The sequence below is a fragment of the Heterodontus francisci genome, chromosome 30 (genome assembly GCF_036365525.1).
Source record: "Heterodontus francisci isolate sHetFra1 chromosome 30, sHetFra1.hap1, whole genome shotgun sequence".
Classification (NCBI taxonomy): domain Eukaryota; kingdom Metazoa; phylum Chordata; class Chondrichthyes; order Heterodontiformes; family Heterodontidae; genus Heterodontus; species Heterodontus francisci.
The window spans coordinates 15,752,618-15,772,602 of record NC_090400.1 but is presented as its reverse complement, the minus strand read 5'-3'; the positions used below and the strand labels follow the sequence as shown (position 1 = coordinate 15,772,602).

The following is a 19,985-nucleotide window of genomic DNA, read 5'->3' as shown; positions in this document are numbered from 1 at the left end:
TGGCTGAATGGTATGGATGCATCCTGGGAAATTGGGTACACCGCACATACACAGACCACACATTCCATATTCAGCACTGAGTTGAGGCTTTGGGTAAAAATTTTAAATCCAAATCTAACAGTTTGGGGGAGGCTGAAGCCTTCAGGTAAAACCTTAATGAAGGTGTTAAACGACCAGATCAAACCAATGAGTTTACACAAGCTGTTTCCATTAGAAATGTGGACATAGCAATTTATAATGGAGAAAATTGACACACAAAGTGTGACAACAGGCAGTCGAATGACAGACAAGAAGTGTACACAGACATAAGATTTTTTTGATTTATAATAAATATATAGATATGGTTGATATCCATAATGCAAGATATATAATGGAACATGTTTCTTCTAATGCATAGAGAATGGTTGCTGTCTACATGTAGGTTATGTAACTGCACTCGGTTTTTATAATTTATGCAGTGTGGTTAATCTCTACTGTGCCGATTGTATAGGATAGATTGTATAATATTTCGCATAGGGAGTGAGAACATCTGGTGAAGTGAGGGTTAAAGAGCAGGTAATGATTGGACCAGACACCCAAACTGTTCCATTCTCATTTTGAAGTCATACGTACAGTCCTTATTTTTATAGTTCTTTAATAATGTTTGGTGGGGGGGGGGTCGGTTAGATCAGTTGGCTAGTGTGTGTAAAAAGACCCCAACAGCGCAGATTCAAGTCCCGTACCAGCTGTGGTAGTTCATGGAGGCCTGCCTTCTCGCCTTGCTCCATGTTTGAGGAGTGGTGACCCTCAAGCTATACATCACCAACTGTCTCTCTCTAATGGGGAGAGATGCCTATGGTCCTTTGAGACTATGGCTACACAACAATAATGTTTGGACACTCAGTGCCATTCATGGACCGAAATGGAGTCCAATGCTTTTGTACATACTTCTGTCATGAAACGTGCCGGACGTCTTGGTAAGTGTGTTGGCGTGCGCGGCTAATGTCTGCTGGAAGTATGAAGAGCAGATAGATCATGACGTCGATCAGGGTGTGACACTGATTTGATGTCAGATGTACCATTTTGGAGCTCAACATCTTCTCTTAACCTCTCATAAATGAAATTGCATTCAGCAGCAGGAAGGTCCCTGACCCATCAGTGCCATTAAAGGGAATTTAAACTACTTACAGGTTAGTTATGGATGATTTCTTTTGGCCATTGTTATGATTTTACAAGTGTTTGGTGCTTTCCATAGTTGTTTCAAGTTGCATAGTCTACAGGGACTGGTGTGGCTGGTTCTGAAGGACTTTTTGCTGACTTCAAGGCTTCTGCTCCCAGACATGAATTCACTATTAGGCTTTCCTCTTGGAATGCAGCATGACTGGGAATATGAGCAGAGGTCATACAGAGCAGGACAAGCTGATAGAAGAGGGAGGAGGATGAGAAGGGTTCTTAGCAGGAGGCCATATTTACCTCTAGAGTGTTCAGTGAGTAATTCTCATACCTGAACCTCAGAGAGGAACAATATGTGAAATGTCTCTGCTCTTCAGTAAGGACATCCTCACTGAAATCTGCCACCTGCGGCAGCTACAACTGCAGCCTCAGAGCAGGGCAAGGACAGCATTGCTAGTGGCTGTGAAGGTGACCGTGGTGATGAACTTTTATTTATCTGTCTCCCTTCAGGCTGGAACTGGAGGTATTTACCACATCGCGAACTTTACTGTCCATTGGGGATATTACTGACACTCTTTTTATTCGTTAAGAGCCAACTACATTCCATTATCTCTTTCCAAAGAGAAGCAGGCTGAATAAGCACATGGCTTCGCTAGGATTGCAGGTTACCCCAGGCCGCAGGGTGCCATTGACTGAACACACATCACCTTGTGGGCTCTGCATCCCACGTCTGCCCCATACTGGAATCAATAGGGATTCCACTTCCTCAACGTCCAACTGGTGTGTGACCATAGGCAGAGAATCATGCAGGTCACTGCCCAATATCCTGGCACCAGTCATGATGCCTTCATTCTGCGACAGTCTTCTGCATCAGCTGCATTTGAGCCACCACAGCAAACCAAAGGGTGGCCACTGGGCAATAAGGGCTATCTGCTGACCACATGGCTCATGAATCCAGTGTGCAACCTATTCTCACGGCGCGACATGCATACAATTAAAGCCACACGAAATGTGATAGAGCAGACCATAGGCATGCTGAAACAACACTTTCGCTGCCTGGCCACTCTGGAGGAGCCCTGCAGCACTTGGCAGAGTGCATGTTAAGTTGCGTGGTGGTCTGCTACATGCTGACGACCTCGCCAACATGAGGGGACAACCCTTGTCACCAGGTATACGATGAGGCAGCTGAGGAGCAGGAGCATGAAAAGGATGAAGAGCAAGGAAGGAGGCAGCCTAGAAATCCCCTTTCTGCCTGGGTTGTCTGCGAAGACCTAATTTCAGTGCGATACCAGTAACTGCAATCCTAATTCCCCATTCGCCAACTGTCCTACACCTTACCTTCACTCTGTCACTGACCATCACAGCGTCTGCTTGGCCACAATGCAAAAATAAAAAGCCCAATAAAATAATCATTCCAAAACAAATTTATAAATTAAACCACGCCATATTGTGTACAAACATCAACTAATCACCCTTGTAAATTCCCTTAGTTCCTGTTCTAGTGCTCCTATGCAGTGCTTCCTCAGTGGCTGCAGAATGGCTGGTGGAAGTGATTTTCAGTGGGGTAGACTGCAGATGGCCTTGTAGGACAACCTTGAGCAACTCTGGGCCTAGAACACCAGGCTTCGGACTGCACTACCTCAGCATGAGTGGGAGCAGTCTGGGCTGGCTGACTGACAGACAACGGCAAGGACACTGGCAGTGGTGGGAGGACGAATGCTGTTCCTGAGAGAGCACAACAGATTAGTGCTTGCTGGAGCCACTACCACTCCCCGGGTTGGCGCCTCAGCAATCCTAGTAGTCTTTTGGAGAACAGATAGACTGCTGGACTGCGGTAACACCCTGCAAGTCCCTTTGAACCCTGTAATCCACAGCCATGATGGCAACAGTCCGAGCTTCTACTGTAACACACAGATGTTGAGTTGACAGTGCTTGTATTGTAATGGAGGTTGTGGCATCGCCCATCCAATGCTGCATCATAGTTGGGTCCACAAACATGTGAACGGAGTTGGCCACCTCTTCTACGCTTGAAAGGCTGGGCTCCAAACTCTGCAAAAAGCCCTGTGCCAACTTGGTGCCAGACTCCTCCATGCTTCTTTACATTTGACACAGGCTTACTGGCAGACTTCCCAATACACCAAATATTTTGTTATGCACACCCATCAGCATTCTTCTTCTTCACACTCTTCCTGGTATTGCTCCACTGCCGACCAGGTTGCACCTCTTCTGTATCTGAAAGGAAAATGGCATGAGGGCAAGATTGTGGTGAGGTTGGGGGTGAAGTAAGAGGTGTACACTTACACCATCTGTAACTTGTAGAAGAAATTGTGGGATGTGAGAGAAGGATTAGGTATGAATATTGCCATCTTCAGTAATTTCAGCCCCACCATTGCCCTCAGCCTCAGCAATGGCCATTCCAGTAATGGCCAGACTGTCTTCTCCATGCGGGGGAGCGTAGGGGATTGGTTAGAAAATGAATGCATGCCTGCCTTGCCTGCAGTTAGCTCCTGCTGTCTCTGGTTGTGTGCCATCTTGTCTTGCAAGAGAGAGGGCGGTAAATGTTGTGCAACCTGTTTGGGTGATGTGACTGTCATGATTGAATAGCTGGGCGTGTGTGCAAGCTGTGAGATGTGAGGCTTGCAGCTGTACTGAATGAGTCAGGGTGAGGTGAAGCATATGAATATTGGGTATGGGTCTTGATTGCAAGTGGTTGTTGGTAGGTGAGTGATGGAGTTGCGGTGAAGTGAACAGTGACTGAGGCTACTACTGCTGCAGTTGGTAGGATATGGCGTTTGAAGTAAGTTGTATTCACTGACCTTGACCACTCGTGTGAGGTCATTGTGCTTTTTGCGCCACTGCATCCAGGACCTCAGGGCAAGACTCCTGGCATTGATCTCCACAGCTATCTGCTTCCACTGCCTTTTCACCATGTGTCTGGAGGGCCTCCTGCCCCCCTGCGGATATTGGATCGCTCTACTTTCCACCTCCTCCCCAAAGACCTGCAGTGCAGCGTCTGGGGCCCTTGGAGTCCGCACTCTCCCATGTTGTGCTGTTTCTCACTGTTTCTCAGGGCAGGTTCATTTCTTGCATGGCTATCAGCATCTGCTGTACCTCCCCTTTACGAGGTCCAGGCTAGCTTTAAGCAGTGCAAGTACTAGGTGGTGCTAGGCAGGTACAGTTTTGGGCCCTCTCCTGATGCCTGCAGCCAATGAACAGCGCCATTAGTGCTGGCTGCTTGCAGAAATCATTATAATGTGTAGGCAGCATGAAGTTGCCATTTCAGTCAATGGTGTGGGTTACGAATAGGGGAGAAGTGTTGGGGGGTGACTTCCACTTTTCAACTTTCAAATGACTGCAGATAATGTTTTAAAAAGTGTTTTAGTCTCTGTGTGGTTTTGAGGGTCAATTAAATAGACAAATGAAAGGTTTTTTCATATTTTTATTTTTATACAATACTGATAAATGTTCACAACCTCTCCACTCATGCGTGCGCACACACACACACAAATTTAGAGTGTTGGGGGGTAGCATGCAGTTAGATGTGGTAAAAGAGTTTGTTGGTTGAAGAAAATCTTTAAAAGCTTTTTGGGAGGAAATCTTTCAATGGTGCAGCCTTGAATGTTCGTTGTCTTGAAAAGGATGAAATGTTGTAGGCTTCTTCTGGTAAACCTCTATCTGAAGTTGACGGGGAAATTCCTGGTTCACTTTCGTAAATGGGGAATCCTCAAGTCACCTTGCAATTTCTCTGCTGCAGTAGTTAGAAGATGTAGTCAGCAGGGCACCTGTTTAGCTGGAACAGTCTCACAGCTATTCTGCTGGAAAAGATCTTCTCTGGCTGTCCAGCACTTCAAGTTAAAGCCTGGCTACCCGACCCGGACCCGACGACATGTGTCGGGGTCAGGTCGGCTCTATATTCCGAGTCCAGCATTTGGGGTCGGGTCGGGTCGGACTGGACAGTGCTGCCTCCGGGAATTCACGGGACCGGGCTCACCCATGATTCCCCACAACCCGAACTGCAGGAATAGCCTGCTGCTGGAATGGATGAACAGGATCACAAGTATTACCATTTGAACAAGGTAGAGCACAGTATCATGTTTGATATCATCAAATTTATTGCGAAATTCGTGTCTGGTCAGGTCGGGCGTGAAAAAAAATGAAAGGACTCGGGCCCGGGTCGGGTTCAGGTTGGCTGTGGTTGAGTCGGGTTTCAAATTTCTACCCAAGCAGGCCTTTACTCCAAGTGTGGTCTAGCCAAGGTTCTAGGCTAATCTTTGTAAACAATTTGTAAACAACTGTACTTCAGTTCCGTAATTTATGATTTGAGAACTACTGCCTCACAGAAGCCAAACACCAGATATCCTGTGGACACCTCTCAGCAGTACAGTGGATTCTAATCATTGCCATGTTTGTTGTTGTTAGCTCATGAGGTCAATTTTTTGGAATTGAAATGGCTTGCACAAGAAATGATGAGGTGAATGTGTAAATGCCGGTGGGGACATTGCACCTCAGTATACTTCATGGGATTTAATTTTCTCTCTCCTTTCACAGAGCCACGATGGAGAGTCACCTGGACACGCCTTACAATGTTCCTGACATTGTGGTTACCATTGCCAACAATGATATTGATTTTATCATCAGGTAAATCATTTCAAATCACATGCTTTACGGGTATTCAACTTGTGCCTGTTCCTTTGTGCTGATAGCCTCTTCCCCTTGCGTGGAGTTTTCATGTCAGATTATTACTTTTGTGCCAGTTATGCACTTTGCCAAGCATCCTTATTTACTCACCAGAGCTGGGACTGTCTGGGAAGCAGCATGAAATGCTGAGTGCCAGGATTGTCTGCGTCAGCTTTTCCCCTTGCCCTGTGAGTGACACGTCATTTGACAGTTTCTTTTCAGATGCCTATTGCTGCTGCTGCCTCAGTGATGCACGAAAGGTCGGCTCCTTTCCCTGTCCAATTTTCTCCTCATAGACGCCACCCACACAAAACTCATCCACTTGGGCAAACCTGAGCAGGAAGGCCAATGAAGGCTGCGATTTAAGCATGGCTCTTCTGGTTGAGAAGCAACTGCTATCAGCTCCTGGATGACCCATGGGATGATTTAAAAATCCCATATATGAGTACTGAGTATTAGAATATACTGTTCAGCGCCACACAATGGCAGAGCTTGGCTTTCAGTCCTCTCAAAGGGTCTTGGACCTGAAAACATTGACTGACTGACTTCTGTTTCTCCAAAGATGCCGCCTGACCGACTGAGTATTTCCAGCTTTACATTTTCAGATTCCCAGCATCTGCAGTAATTTTGCTTTTTCTTTATATTTGGTGTAGCACATCTCCTAGCAACTGACAGGAATATAATACAGCTCAGGTCCACCCTGAGAGCAGACCTGCCCCTCTGTGCTCTCTGCTTCTCTTCATAATGGAAGGAAGGTAGAAATGGGTTTTATGCTGTCGAAAGGGGATGTGAGGAGGAATAACAAAAGAGAAGGTCTGTGACAGGGTAGAGGGCTGGAGAGAAATGACAAAGATGTGACGGAACAAAAGGTAAAGGGAGTGGTAATAGTTGTCGTAAAAAACAAAGCATTAGTCCAGAGACAGTGTTAATGGCAGAATAATGAACAGCTCTGTTGCTTTTATTAATAAAGAAATGTACTCTCTGTGACATGGTTAAATGGGCCATATCAGTAGTATCTCAATTACGCTTTAGGCTCTGCTAATTATAGGGGAACAACAACAATTTGCATCTATATAATGCCTTTAATGTAGTAAAATGTCACAAGACGTTTCACAAAAATGTAATCAGGCAAATGAGACACCGAGCCACATGTAGATATTAAGACAGGTGACCAAAAGCTTGGTCAAAGTGGTAGGTTTTAAGAAGTAATTAAAAGGAGGGTAGAGAGGGGGGGAGGTTTAGGGAGGGAGTTCCAGAGCTTAGGGCTTATGCAGCTAAAGACACACCTTTCAGTGGTGGGGCAAAGGAAACCATCTAAAATACTCTAAAACTTGCCCCTCACAGATCGCTGCTTTTTTTTGTATGGAGCTCTTGAGAAACACCTGACTCTACCAATAAATTACATTTGAAAAAGATGCCAATGGTGACTAAAGAGTGTACAGAGTAAATAAAGCGAAGCTGTGCTCAGTTAATGGCTCCTCGCTCCACTGTAAGCCCAGCTCACCGAGTTGGCTTTCTGTGTTGAAGCAGATAACTGTGACCCACTGTCCCTTTTGAGCGATGCTCAGTAGGAGTGCTGCATCACTCCCGCTGGCAGACTGGCGGATAGCTAACGTAATACCTATATTTAAGAGGGGGGATAGAGCATGTCCCAGGAATTAGACCAGTAAATTTAACATCAATGGTAAGAAAATAATGGAATTCCTACTAATGGAGAGAATAGAAGACCATCTAAAAGTAAAAAGTATAATGGTGAATAGTCAGCATGGATTTCAAAAGTAAACTCTTGCTTGACCAACCTTATAGAATTTTTTGAGGAAGTGATGGAGAGGGTAGACAATGGTAATGCAGTAATGTATCTGAATTTTCAAAAGACCTTTAATATGTTGCCTCATAATAGACTAATGAATAAGGTCAGAGAGAATTTGGAGTCAGGGGACAGGCGGCAGAATGGATTGCTAGCTGGCTTCAAGACAGAAAGCAAAGAGTGGGAGTAAAGGGTAGTTATTCAGAGTGGCAGAAGGTGGGAAGTGATGTTCCACAAGCATCAGTACTGGGACCACTGCTGTTAACCATTTAGATTAATGATTTGGACTTTGGAATCAAAAACACGATTTCTAAATTTGCGGATGACACCAAATTGTAGCCAACACTGAGGAGGACTGCAACAAATTACAGAAAGAAATTAGTAAACTTGCAGAATGGGCAAATAATTGGCAAATGAATTTCAACACAGATAATTATGAGGTAGTACATTTTGGAAGGTGCAAGGCTAGTTGGGGTAGGGGAACAAAGGGATCTCAGAGTACAAATACTTCAAGCATTAAAGGTTGCGCCACAGGTTAGCAAGGCCATTAAAAAAGAAAACCAATCACAAGGGTTTATTTCTAGAGGGATAGAATTGACAAGTAGGTAAGTTATGCTAAACCTATATTGAACCTTGGTTAGACCACACTTAAGGGTACTGCATGCAGTTCTGGTCACCATATTATAGAAAGGACATAGAGACATTAGAGAGGGTGCAGAGAAGATTTACAAGGATGATACCAGAAATGAGAGGGTATACCTATCGGGAAAGGATGAACAGGCTGGGTCTCTTTACTCTTGAAAAAAGAAAGCTGAAGGGTGACCTAAAAGAAGTCTTTAATATTAGGAAAGGTTTTGATGGAGTGTACATAGAGAGAATGGTTCCACTTGTGGGGAAGAACATAACTAGAGTCTATCAGTATAAGATAGTCACCAAGAAATTCAATAGGGAATTCAGAGGAAACTTCTTCACCCAAAAAGTGGTGAGAATGTGGAACTTGCTACCACAGGGACTGGTTGAAGCAAATTGCATCATTGTATTTAAGGGGAGGCTAGACAAGCATATGGGAGAGAAGGGAATAGAGAGTTATGGTGATAGATTTAGATGAGGAAAGATGGGAGGAAGCTCGAGTGGAGCATAAACGCTGGCATGGACTGGTTGGGCCGAATGGCCTGTTCCTGTGCCATATGTAATCTTATGTAAATGTAGGCTTACATGTGACCATTACACATATGCATTCTACCCTCCGTAAACTTGAGGTGATCCAAAACTCCGCTGCCCTTGACCTTACTCGCACAAAGTCCCATTCACTTATCACCCCTGTGCTCATTGAGCTACGTTTGCTCCCGGTCAAGCAACATTTTTGTTTTCACATTCTCATCCTTGTTTTCAAATCCCTCCGTAGCCTCACCCCTCTCTAACTCTGTAATCTCCTCTAGTCTCTGATTTTAACTGCTCTACCATTGCCTTGACCCTAAGGTCTGGAATTCCCTCCCTACACCTCTCCGTCTCTTTACCTCTCTTTCTTCCTTTAAGGCGCCCCTTAAAACTTAATTCTTTGACCAAGCTTTTGACCATCTGCCCTAATATTGCCTTGTGTGGCTTGGTGTCTAATTTTCCTTTATGTGAAGTGCCTTGGTACATTTTACTATATTAATTATTTTAAATATAAATTGTTGGGAGATAAGAAGCTAAATGAAGTGGAAGAGCAGAGAGATCTGGGAATGCAGCACAGATTGATAAAGCTACAAAGTGCAAGCAAAATACTGCAGATCGTTTCTAGAGGAATAGAATGCAAAAACAGGAAAGTTATGTTAAACTTGTATAGAACTTTGGTTAGATCACAATTTGAGTACAGTGTGTCGTCTGGTCACGGTACTAAAGCGATATTAGGGCAATGGAAATGTTATCAGAATTGAGAGCATGCAACTATCAGGAAAGATTGAGCAGGTTGGGACACTTGTTTTCTGGAAAAAAGACTGAGGAAACCTGGTAGAGGTCTTCAGTGTCATGAAGGAGTTCGATAGGGTTTATGTGGCGAACCTGTTTCCGCCTGTGAATGAAGCCAGAGAAAGGGGGCATAAAAACCAGATGATCATTAACAAATAAAACAAAAAATTTAGACGGAATTATGAGGAAAAGGCAGGGGAATGGGACCAGGTGAGTTGCTGTTGCAGACAGCCGGCACAGACGTGACTGGCCGAATGGCCTCCTTCTGTGCTGTAACCATTCTGTGAGCCAGATTGACAGTGGAGATGAAATGGGTCCACACAATGCTTTTTCCCGGTCTGAGTGCTGTCGTAGCAGGTTTGCATCTTGCATTTGATGAGCAATAAGGCAGTGAGATACAGTAGGTGGTAAAGTCTCCAGTTAATGAAGTGGGCAGTGGCAGCTGATCTATCAGAACATAAGTACATAACATTGCCTTTACTGATAGTAGGCAAGCATTAAAAGTGGGATAGTTACAAGGTCAAAACTCTTTAGCAATAAAAGCAGTACAAAGTGCAGTGGCAGAGAGTCGAAAGGCAAACATTGATTTCTACTGTAGCCAAACTCATCAGTAAGACTTGAGCTGATTGTGTTTGTAATGTTTAGAATTAGAAATTTACATAGGATTTCTTCACCTGCTGCACAAGACAATATGTGTACGACACTTCTTAACGCAACACGTGAATGTGTATTACATTGCGTGATAATGTTTACTACTCTGAGTGATGTGTACTGCATTGAGGTGAGGTGGTTCGGGGAGTGGCAGTAAAATACCTGGAGAGGAAATTGTTCCGCTTTATCTATCCTATCAACTTCTTGCATTTTAAACACCTAAAATAAATCACAGAATTGTTACAGCACGGACAGAGGCCATTCAGGCCATCGTGTCTGCACTGGCTCGCCAAGTGAGCAATTCACTTAGTGCCATTCCCCCGCCTTCTCCCCATATCCCTGTACATTCTTCCTTTTCTGGTAACTGTCTAATTCCCTTTTGAATGCCTCCAATGAACTTCCCTTCACTGCACTCTCTGGCAGTGCATTCCAGATCCTACACTCACTGCGTGAAAAAGTTATTCCTCATGTCGCTATTGCTTCTTTTGCCAGTTACCTTAAATCTGCCCTCTTATTCTTGATCCTTTCACGAGTGGGAACAGTTTCTCTCTATGTACTTTGTCCAGACCCTTCATTCTTAAACTTCTACACTCAAGGGAATAGTAGGCTAATGTATATAACCTGTCCTCATAATTTAACCATTTTAAGCCTTTATCATTTTAATGAATATGCACTGCATCCCTTCTGAGGCCAATATATTCTTCCTGAGGAGGGGAGGAGTGGGGGGGGTGGGGGGTGGTGGTGCCCAGGACTCGAAGAAGTACTCCAGATTGGATCCGACTCGAGCTTTATATAACTGTAACATAATTTCCACCCCTTTCTATTCCAACCCTTTGCAATAAAGACCATCATTCCATTTACATTTTTTTTGTACCTGATTACTTTTAGTTTCTGAGGGAACAATAAACAATGAATGTCATATTGAAGGTTGTGACATGCTCCCAACTTTGCCATATCAGAGTTTACGATATCAGTGGATCAATTAGTGTGTATGGGCTAGCGTTGTATAATGAGCTGCTATAATAAAAACAAGAAATGCTGGAAATACTCAGCAGGTCTGGCAGCATCTGTGGAGAGAGAAGCAGAGTTAACGTTTCAGGTCATTGACTCTTCTTCAGAACTAGCAGATATTAGAAATGTGAAAGGTTTTAAGCAAATAAAGTGAGGGTGGGGCAGGAGATAACAAAAGAGGTGTGGATAGGACAAGATCACAGAGAATAACTGACCAGAAGGTCATGGAGCAAAGGCAAACAATATGTTAATGGTGAGTTGAAAGACAAAGCATTAGTACAGATAGGGTGTTGACGGACTGAAAACTGAACAGCCACAAGTACAAACATGAAAAAAAAAGTGGGTAGGCAAACTGAACAAACTAAGATAAAATAAAATAAACACAAAAAAAAAGAAAAAAGAACTAAAAATAAAAGTAAAATGGGGGCCCGTCATGCTCTGAAATTATTGAACTCAATGTTCAGTCTGGCAGGCTGTAGTGTGCCTAATCGGTAAATGAGATGCTGTTCCTCGAGCTTGCGTTGATGTTCACTGGAACATCCAGCAATCCCATGACAGAGATGTGAGCATGAGAGTAGGGGGGAGTGTTGAAATGGCAAGCAACAAGCTCGGGGTCATGCTTTTGAACTGAGCAGAGGTGTTCCGCAAAGCAGTCACCCAGTCTGCGTTTGGTCTCCCCAATATAGAGTAGACCACATTGTGAGCAGTGAATACAGTATACTACATTGAAAGAAGTACAAGTAAATCACAGCTTCACCTGAAAGGAGTGTTTGGGGCCTGGGCTAGTGAGGAGAGAGGAGGTAAATGGGCAGGTATTACACCTCCTGCGACTACAGGGGAAGGTGCCTTGGGACGGAGACAAGGTGGTGGGGGTAATGGAAGAGTGCACCAGGGTGTCGCGGAGGGAGCGATCCCTTCGGAATGCTGACAGGGGAAGGGAGGGGAAGATGCATTTGGTAGTGGCATCACGCTGGAGATGACGGAAATGGCGGAGGATGATCCTTTGGATATGGAGGCTGATGGGGTGGAAAGTGAGGACCAGGGGAACCCTGTCGCGGTTCTGGGAGGGAGGGGAAGGGGTGAGGGTAGAAGTGCGGGAAATGGGCTGGACACGGTTGAGGGCCCTGTCAACCACAGTGGGGGGGAATCCTCAGTTGAGGAAAAAGGAAGACCTATCAGAAGTGCTGTCACGGAAGATAGCATCATCAGAGCAGATGCGTCGGAGACGGAGAAACTGGGAAAATGGAATGGAGTCCTTACAGGAGGCAGGGTGTGAAGAAGTGAAGTCAAGGTAGCTGTGGGAGTCGGTGGGCTTATAATGGATATTAGTAGACAGCCTATCCCGGGAGATGGAGACAGAGAAGTCGAGGAAGGGAAGGGAAGTGTCAGAGATGGACCATGTAAAGGTGAGAGAAGGGTGGAAATTAGAAGCAAAGTTGATAAAGTTTTCCAGTTCGGGGCGGGAGCAGGAAATGGCACCTATACAGTCATCAATGTACCGGAAAAAGAGTTGGGGGAGGGGGCCTGAGTAGGACTGGAACAAGGAATGTTCGACATATCCCATATAAAGACAGGCATAACTAGGACCCATGCGGGTACCCATAGCAACACCTTTTATTTGAAGGAAGTGAGTGGAGTTGAAGGAGAAGTTGTTTAATGTGAGAACAAGTTCAGCCAGGCGGAGGAGGGTGGTGGTGGATGGGGACTGGTTGGGCCTCTGTTCCAGGAAGAAGTGGAGAGCCATCAAACCGTCCTGGTGGGGGATGGAGGTGTAGAGAGATTGGACGTCCATAGTTGGGGCCAGGAAACTGGAAATTGTCAAAATGACATAGGGCGTCAGAAGAGTCACGGATGTAGGTGGGAAGGGACTGGACCAGCGGAGAAAAGATAGAGTTGAGATAGGAAGAAATAAGTTCAGTGGGGTAGGAACAGGCTGAAACAATGAGCTGCTAGTTTGTCATGCAATAGCAGAAAGTGTGCTGCTTCAGTTTGAATGTCTGTCACGATGGTCGGTGTTTGAAAGGATGGTGTCGTAACTCATCCAATACAAGTACACCCTCTAACTCAGCAATAGACGAGTGGGTGTTTGTCTCGAAATAAAAGATCTGAAAATAGAAAGTTAAAACTGGTGGATAGTCAGCTGACATTACAGATTAATGTTTGAACCGAGCATGTCAGAGGGAAATTCCAGATGAACATGATTGCACATGTAACTGGTTTTGGACTGGGATTTTCACTGTTAGGATGGAAGTGTTTGGGTGACGACTGCCTTGGTTTTTACTGTGATGTCACCGAGCTTATCTTAACAAACAGGTTACTTATCCACCTTTTGTGCTGTGCAGTAAGAGTGATTGAAACAGGAGAATGTAACAATATAACTCGAGGTTTTAAAAGCAAAAGAAACAAAGTTATTCTCTACTGTTTTTCCCTTCACCCATTGTGTTCATTCCATTAACTGGATATTTTCTACTGTAATTTGGTGTTCAGCCAGTAAATTTTGCCAAAATTGCTAACTCCACTGAACTAAATTAATGTCTTATGGAATCTCTGGCTGTTTGCCATGAATCAAAATAAAAAGGCAGAGGCTGGAAGCAGAGTTCCAGGAAACAGACCAAACCATTTTACTAACCTGACTGGAGCAGCTGGGCCACACAGAAACCTTCTCACAAAGCATAGGAGGAGAAAACACTTCCTGTTTTCCTACTACAAATAAAATGTGACTTGTCTGCAGTCAGTGCCCAAATAGAACAGTGCACAAGAGGAAAGTGTGTTAGCTACAGTGAAATCATCAGTTGCAAGTAATCCATCCTGTACTGTTTATTGCTTATGCCAGGAAACTCCAAAGAAACAAAGTGCAGCATAGTTTGGTAACATGTGGCATGAGAGTGCATGCTGCAAAGATGGGCTGGCTCTCATAGAAAGCTGGCAGACTGTTACTCAGAGAGAATCCTAATGGGTTTTATATCACAGAAGTGTGATGGTACATTCCATGTGGCTGTTTTTTTAAAATTCATTCATGGGATGTGGGCGTCGCTGGCTAGGCCAGCATTTATTGCCCATTCCTAATTGCCCTTGATTCATAGAGAGATACAGCACTGAAACAGGCCCTTCGGCCCACCGAGTCTGTGCTAACCAACAACCACCCATTTATACTAATCCTACATTAATCCCATATTCCCTACCACATCCCCACCATTCTCCTACCACCTACCTACACTAGGGGCAATTTACAATGGCCAATTTACCTATCAACCTGTTGTGGGAGGAAACCGGAGCACCCGGCAGAAACCCACGCGGTCACAGACAGAACTTGCAAACTCCGCACAGGCAGTACCCAGAATCGAACCTGGGTCGCTGGAGCTGTGAGGCTGCGATGCTAACCACTGCGCTGTAAGAAGGTGGTGGTGAGCTGCCTTCTTGAATCACTGCGGTCCATGTGAGGTATACCCACAGTGCTGTTAGGAAGGGAGTTCCAGGATTTTGACCAAGCGACAGTGAAGGAACGGCGATATAGTTCCAAGTCAGGATGGTGTGGAACTTGCAGTTGGTGCTGTTCCCATGCATTTGCTGCCCTTGTCTTTCTAGTTGGTAGAGGTTGGTGGTTTGGAAGGTGCTGTCTAAGGAGCCTTGGTGCATTGCTGCAGTGCATCTTGTAGATGGTACACAGTGCTGCCACTGTGCATAGGTGGTGGAGGGAGTGAATGTTTGTAGATGGGGTGCTAATCAAGCGGGCTGCTTTGTCCTGGATGGTGTTCAGCTTCTTGAGTGTTGTTGGAGCTGCACCCATCCAGACAAGTGGAGAGGATTCCATCACACTCCTGACTTGTGCCTTGTAGATGGTGGACAGGCTTTGGGGAGTCAGCAGATGAGTTACTCGCCTCAGGATTCCTAGCCTCTGACCTGCTGTTGTAGCCATGGTGTTTAAATAAACAAACTGGCATTTATATAGTGCCTTTTATAAACTCAGGACATTCCAAAGTGCCTCACAGTCAATGCAGTAAAGTATAGTTATTGTTGTAATGTCAGAAACTGCAGCAGCCAATTTGTGCACCGCAAAGTCTCACAAACAACAATGAGACAATTAGCCCATTAATGTGTTAATTGAGGGATAATTATTAGCCGAAAAGAACTCTCCTGCTCTTATTTGAAATGGATATTTTAGTTTAACATCTCATACAAAAGACTGACATTGCGGGACTCCCTCTGTACGCACTGAAGTGTCAGATTATGAGCTTGATTTATAGATATGAGTTCTACAATCAGCCAGTGCTTCTATATTGTTATCCTGCAGTCCATCCAGGAAAGTTGCTTGTGTGGATGTAAAATTAAGGATTGAGCTTTGTTTCAATATTTCCTTTCAGTCAAACAGCCAATCGACACTGACTAGGCCACACATGAGGAATGAGTAGTCAAGTGAGGTACCAGAGGGAGTCTGAGTAATCCAGCCCCAGAGTAATCCAGTGCCAGAATAGCCCACCCCTTCAGGAAAAGGGTGGGGGGCTGGGTGGGGGAATAATGATTTTTTAAAAACCCGTTTGTTTTTGTGTAAATCCTATTAATCTGCACGAAGGGGTTTTCTTCTCTTGACAGTTTCTTCTGTCTGTGGGACCGGGGCTGTGAGGTGAACATGCTTGTTTTGATTTGGAAACATGGTATTTGACTAATGAGGATAAATTTCCATTGAAAATTGCATTCACTAAGAAAAACACATCCCTCACTAAATATGGTGATGGGTATGAATTGCTGTGGTAACCACTGAGCCAGATTGACAGTGGAGATGAAATGGGTCCACACAATGCTTTTTCCCGGTCTGAGTGCTGTCGCAGCAGGTTTGCATCTTGTATTTGATGAGCAATAAGGCAGTGAGATACAGTAGGTGGTAAAGTCTCCAGTTAATGAAGTGGGCAGTGACAGCTGATCTATCAGAATATAGGTATATAACATTGCCTTTACTGATAGTAGGCAGGCATTACAGTTGGGATAGTTACAGGGTCAGAGCTCTTTGGTAGTAAAAGCAGTACATAGTGCAGTGGCAGAGAGTCGAAAGGCAAACCCATCAGTAAGACTTGAGCAGATTGTGTTTATAATGTTTAGTATTAGAAATGTACATAGGATTTCTTCACCTGCTACACAACACAATATGTGAATGTGTATTACATTGCGTGATAATGTTTACTACTCTGAGTGATGTGTACTGCATTGAGGTGAGGTGGTTCGGAGAGTGGCAGTAAAATACTTGGAGGAGTTAGAGAGACCCAGTGTGGCAGCAGGATATAAAACTCTGGGATCTAATTGGTATCAGATTTGCTTTTTGCTGAACCCAGGACCCAGCACACAGTATGGCCATTCCTGCCAGTCTGCCCAGGTGCCTGATCATGTTGGTGTCAGGACACAGGGCCAAGCTGTTCATAAACCTCCGGCGGGGTTCAGAAGCTTCAGCGAAGGCCTTTTGGGCCCAAGGTACTCACCCTACAATAGCATGGCCAAGCCTGGGTAAGTGTCCCTGGCCCTCAGTTATCGTGCAGATACAGGATAGGTTTAAAAAGTGAAGAAAGGTGTTAGGGATAGGCATAGTGTCAGTAAAAAGCACTTGCTGCAAATATATCTGCACAGGAAAATCACTCTGTAATGTGAAGTCAGTGTTCTGAAGCAAATATGTTCTCTCTTCTTTGTGTTTGAGAGGATCTTTTGAGATCTGTTTGCAATGGTGACTGTTTCTTCTTTACCGAACCAACTCTGACTCCCTTCATCCTACGATTGGAGGCCATGCCTTCAGCCATCTAGGCCCTGGAGGCTGTGGAATTCCTCCCCTAAATCTTTACACCTCCCCAACTCTGCTTTAGAATGCTCCTTAAAACCTACTCTGACCAAACTTTTCATCACCTGTCCTAATATCTCCATATCTGACTTGGTTTCAATTCTTGTCTGACTACATGCCTGTGAAGTCTTGCGACATTTTACTGCATTATATAAATGCAAGCTGTTGTCATAAGGATCTATATGGGAATGCTAATTGTTACAGCCAGGTGAGCAATGTGTCTAGGGGTCTCTTGCTTTCTTCACCTGGTCTTATTGTAACAGGGTTTAATTTTAAACACACTGTTTTGAGCTCCCCCTTTGTGAATCCTTGTTCACAACTTCCCAATTATAAGGCAAATAAATGAGCACAAACAGGCTTTCTTTGATTTAAAGAAGCAAGATGAAAGTTATTAAACCTTAAACTTAACTCTAATACGGTTCATGCCTATGGATATACGATGCGCTCACGCTAGCACGTATATGCGATTTAAACATGCAAAATAGGGACAGAAAAGAGCAGAATAGTGGGGGGAGGGTTCAATTGAAGGGAAGTTTAAAAAGTTGAAAAGTAACGAGAGAGCAGAGGTGCAGGGTAGTGAAGGGACATACATTAATCAGAGTGTGACAGGAAGGGGCAGAGAATACAAGCATAAGAATACAACAGAAATTACAACCAGAGTAGGTAAAAATGGTAAAATGTCAAAGGTTAAGGCTCTTTATCTGAATGCATTTAGCATTTGTAACAAGATAGATGAGCTGACGGCACAAATAGAAATAAATGAATATGATTTGATAGCTATCACAGAGACGTGGTTGCAGGATGACCAGGACCGGAAACTCAATGTTCAAGGATATTCGACGTTCCGGAAGAATAGGCAGAAAGGAAAAGGAGGTGGGGTAGCTTTGTTATTAAAGGAAGGGATCAGTGCAGTTGTGAGTAATGATGTAGGTGTAATAGATCATGATGGAGAATCAGTTTGGGTGGAAATAAGGAATAGCAAGGGAAAGAAGTCACCGGTGGGAGTGGTCTGTAGGCCCCTGTGGAGTTGCCTTTCTCTAGGACAAAGTATTAATCAGGAAATAATGGCGGCGTGTAAGAAGAGCACTACAATTATCATGGGTGATTGTAATCTACATATAGACTGGACTAATCAAATTGGCAAGGGTAACATGGAAGACGAATTTGTAGAGTGCATCAAGGATTGTTTCTTGGAACAAAACGTTGCAGAACCTACCCGGGAACAGGCTATTTTAGATTTGGTAACGTGTGATGAAGTAAGATTAATAAGAACTAAGGATCCTCTAGGGGGAAGCGATCATAATATGGTAGAATTTCAAATTCACTTTGAGGGTGAGCAACTCGGGTGTCAAACCAGTGTCATCAACTTAAACAAGGGTAATTACAGAGGTATGAAAAAAGAGTTGTCTAAAGTGGGCTGAGAAAATAGACTACAGGGGAAGTCAGCAGGTGAGCAGTGACAGACTTTTAAGCAGATATTTCATAACACTCAGCAAACATTTATTCCAGTCAGAAGGAAGGACTCGAACTGAACAATAAACCGCCCGTGGATAACAAAGGAAGTTAAGGAGAGTATCAAATCAAAAACAGAGGCGTACAAAGCGGCAAAAGCTAGTGGTTGGCCAGAGGATTGGGATTTTTTTTAGAAACCAGTAGCAGATGACTAAAAAACTAATAGAGAGAAAATTGATTATGAGAGTAAATTGGCAAGAAATATAAAAATGAACAGTAAGAGCTTCTACGGGTATATAAAAAGGAAGAGAGTAGCTAAAGTAAGTGTGGACCCTTAGAAGATGAGACTGGGGAATTAATAACAGGGAACAGGGAAATGGCAGATAATTTAACCCAGTATTTTGCATCGGTCTTCACGATGGAGGACACTATAAACATCCCAACAATAATAGATGAGCAAGGTGTAAATGGGAGGGAGGAACTTGTAACAATCTCTATCACGAGGGAAAAGGCGTTGGACAAACTGATGAGACTAAAGGCAGACAAGTCACCAGGACCTGATGGCCTGCATCCAAGGGTTTTAAAAGAAGTGGCTGCAGAGATAGTGAAGGCATTGGTCATAATATACCAAAACTCACTGGATTCCGGTAGGGTAACAGCGGATTGGAAAACCGCTAATGTGACACCCTATTCAAGAAAGGAGGGAGACAGAAAGCAGGAAACTATAGACCAGTTAGCTTAACATCTGTCATTGGGAAAATGCTAGAGTCCATTATGAAGGAAGAAATAGCAGGGCATTTAGAAAAACATAATGCAATCAACAAATGGTTTTATGAAAGGGAAATCATGCTTGACAAATTTGTTAAAGTTCTTTGAGGATATAACAAGCAGAGTGGATAAAGGGAAACCGTTAGATGTAGTGTATTTGGATTATCGGAAGGTATTCGATAAGGTGCCACATAAAAGGTTATTGCACAAAATAAGAGCTCAAGGTATTAGGGATAATGTGTTGGCATGGATTGAAGATTGGCTAACACACAGAAGGCAGAGAGTCGGGATCAATGGGTCCTTTTTAGGTTGGAAATCCGTAACTAGTGGGGTGCCACAAGGATCGGTCCTAGGGCCTCAACTATTTACTATCTATATGAACGACTTGAAGGAAGGGACAGAGTGTAGTGTATCCAAATTTGCTGACGATACAAAAATAGGTGGAAAGGCCTGTTGTGATGAGGACACAAAGAATCTGCAAAGGGATATAGATAGGTTAAGTGAGTGGGCAAAAACCTGGCAGATGGAGTTCAATGTGGGAAAGTGTGAGGTCATCCACTTTGGTAGGTAGAATAAAAAAGCAGATTATTATTTAAATGGAGAAAGACTACAAAATACTGTAGTACAGAGGGATCTGGGTGTTCTTGTACATGAAATACAAAAAGTCAACACGCAGGTGTAGCAAGTAATTAGGAAGGC

At 44.0% G+C, this 19,985-nt stretch overlaps 1 protein-coding gene across 2 annotated transcripts in view; it reads left to right on the top strand.

Moving 5' to 3' along the window:
• bckdk (branched chain ketoacid dehydrogenase kinase) overlaps window positions 1-19,985 on the top strand; it is a 139,298-nt gene that overhangs the window by 92,325 nt on the left and 26,988 nt on the right. For both annotated transcript variants that reach the window (XM_068010129.1, XM_068010127.1), the window contains exon 9: window positions 5,701-5,790. In XM_068010129.1, coding sequence (XP_067866230.1) covers window positions 5,701-5,790 — 90 coding nt within the window. The remainder of the gene's footprint in view (window positions 1-5,700; window positions 5,791-19,985) is intronic.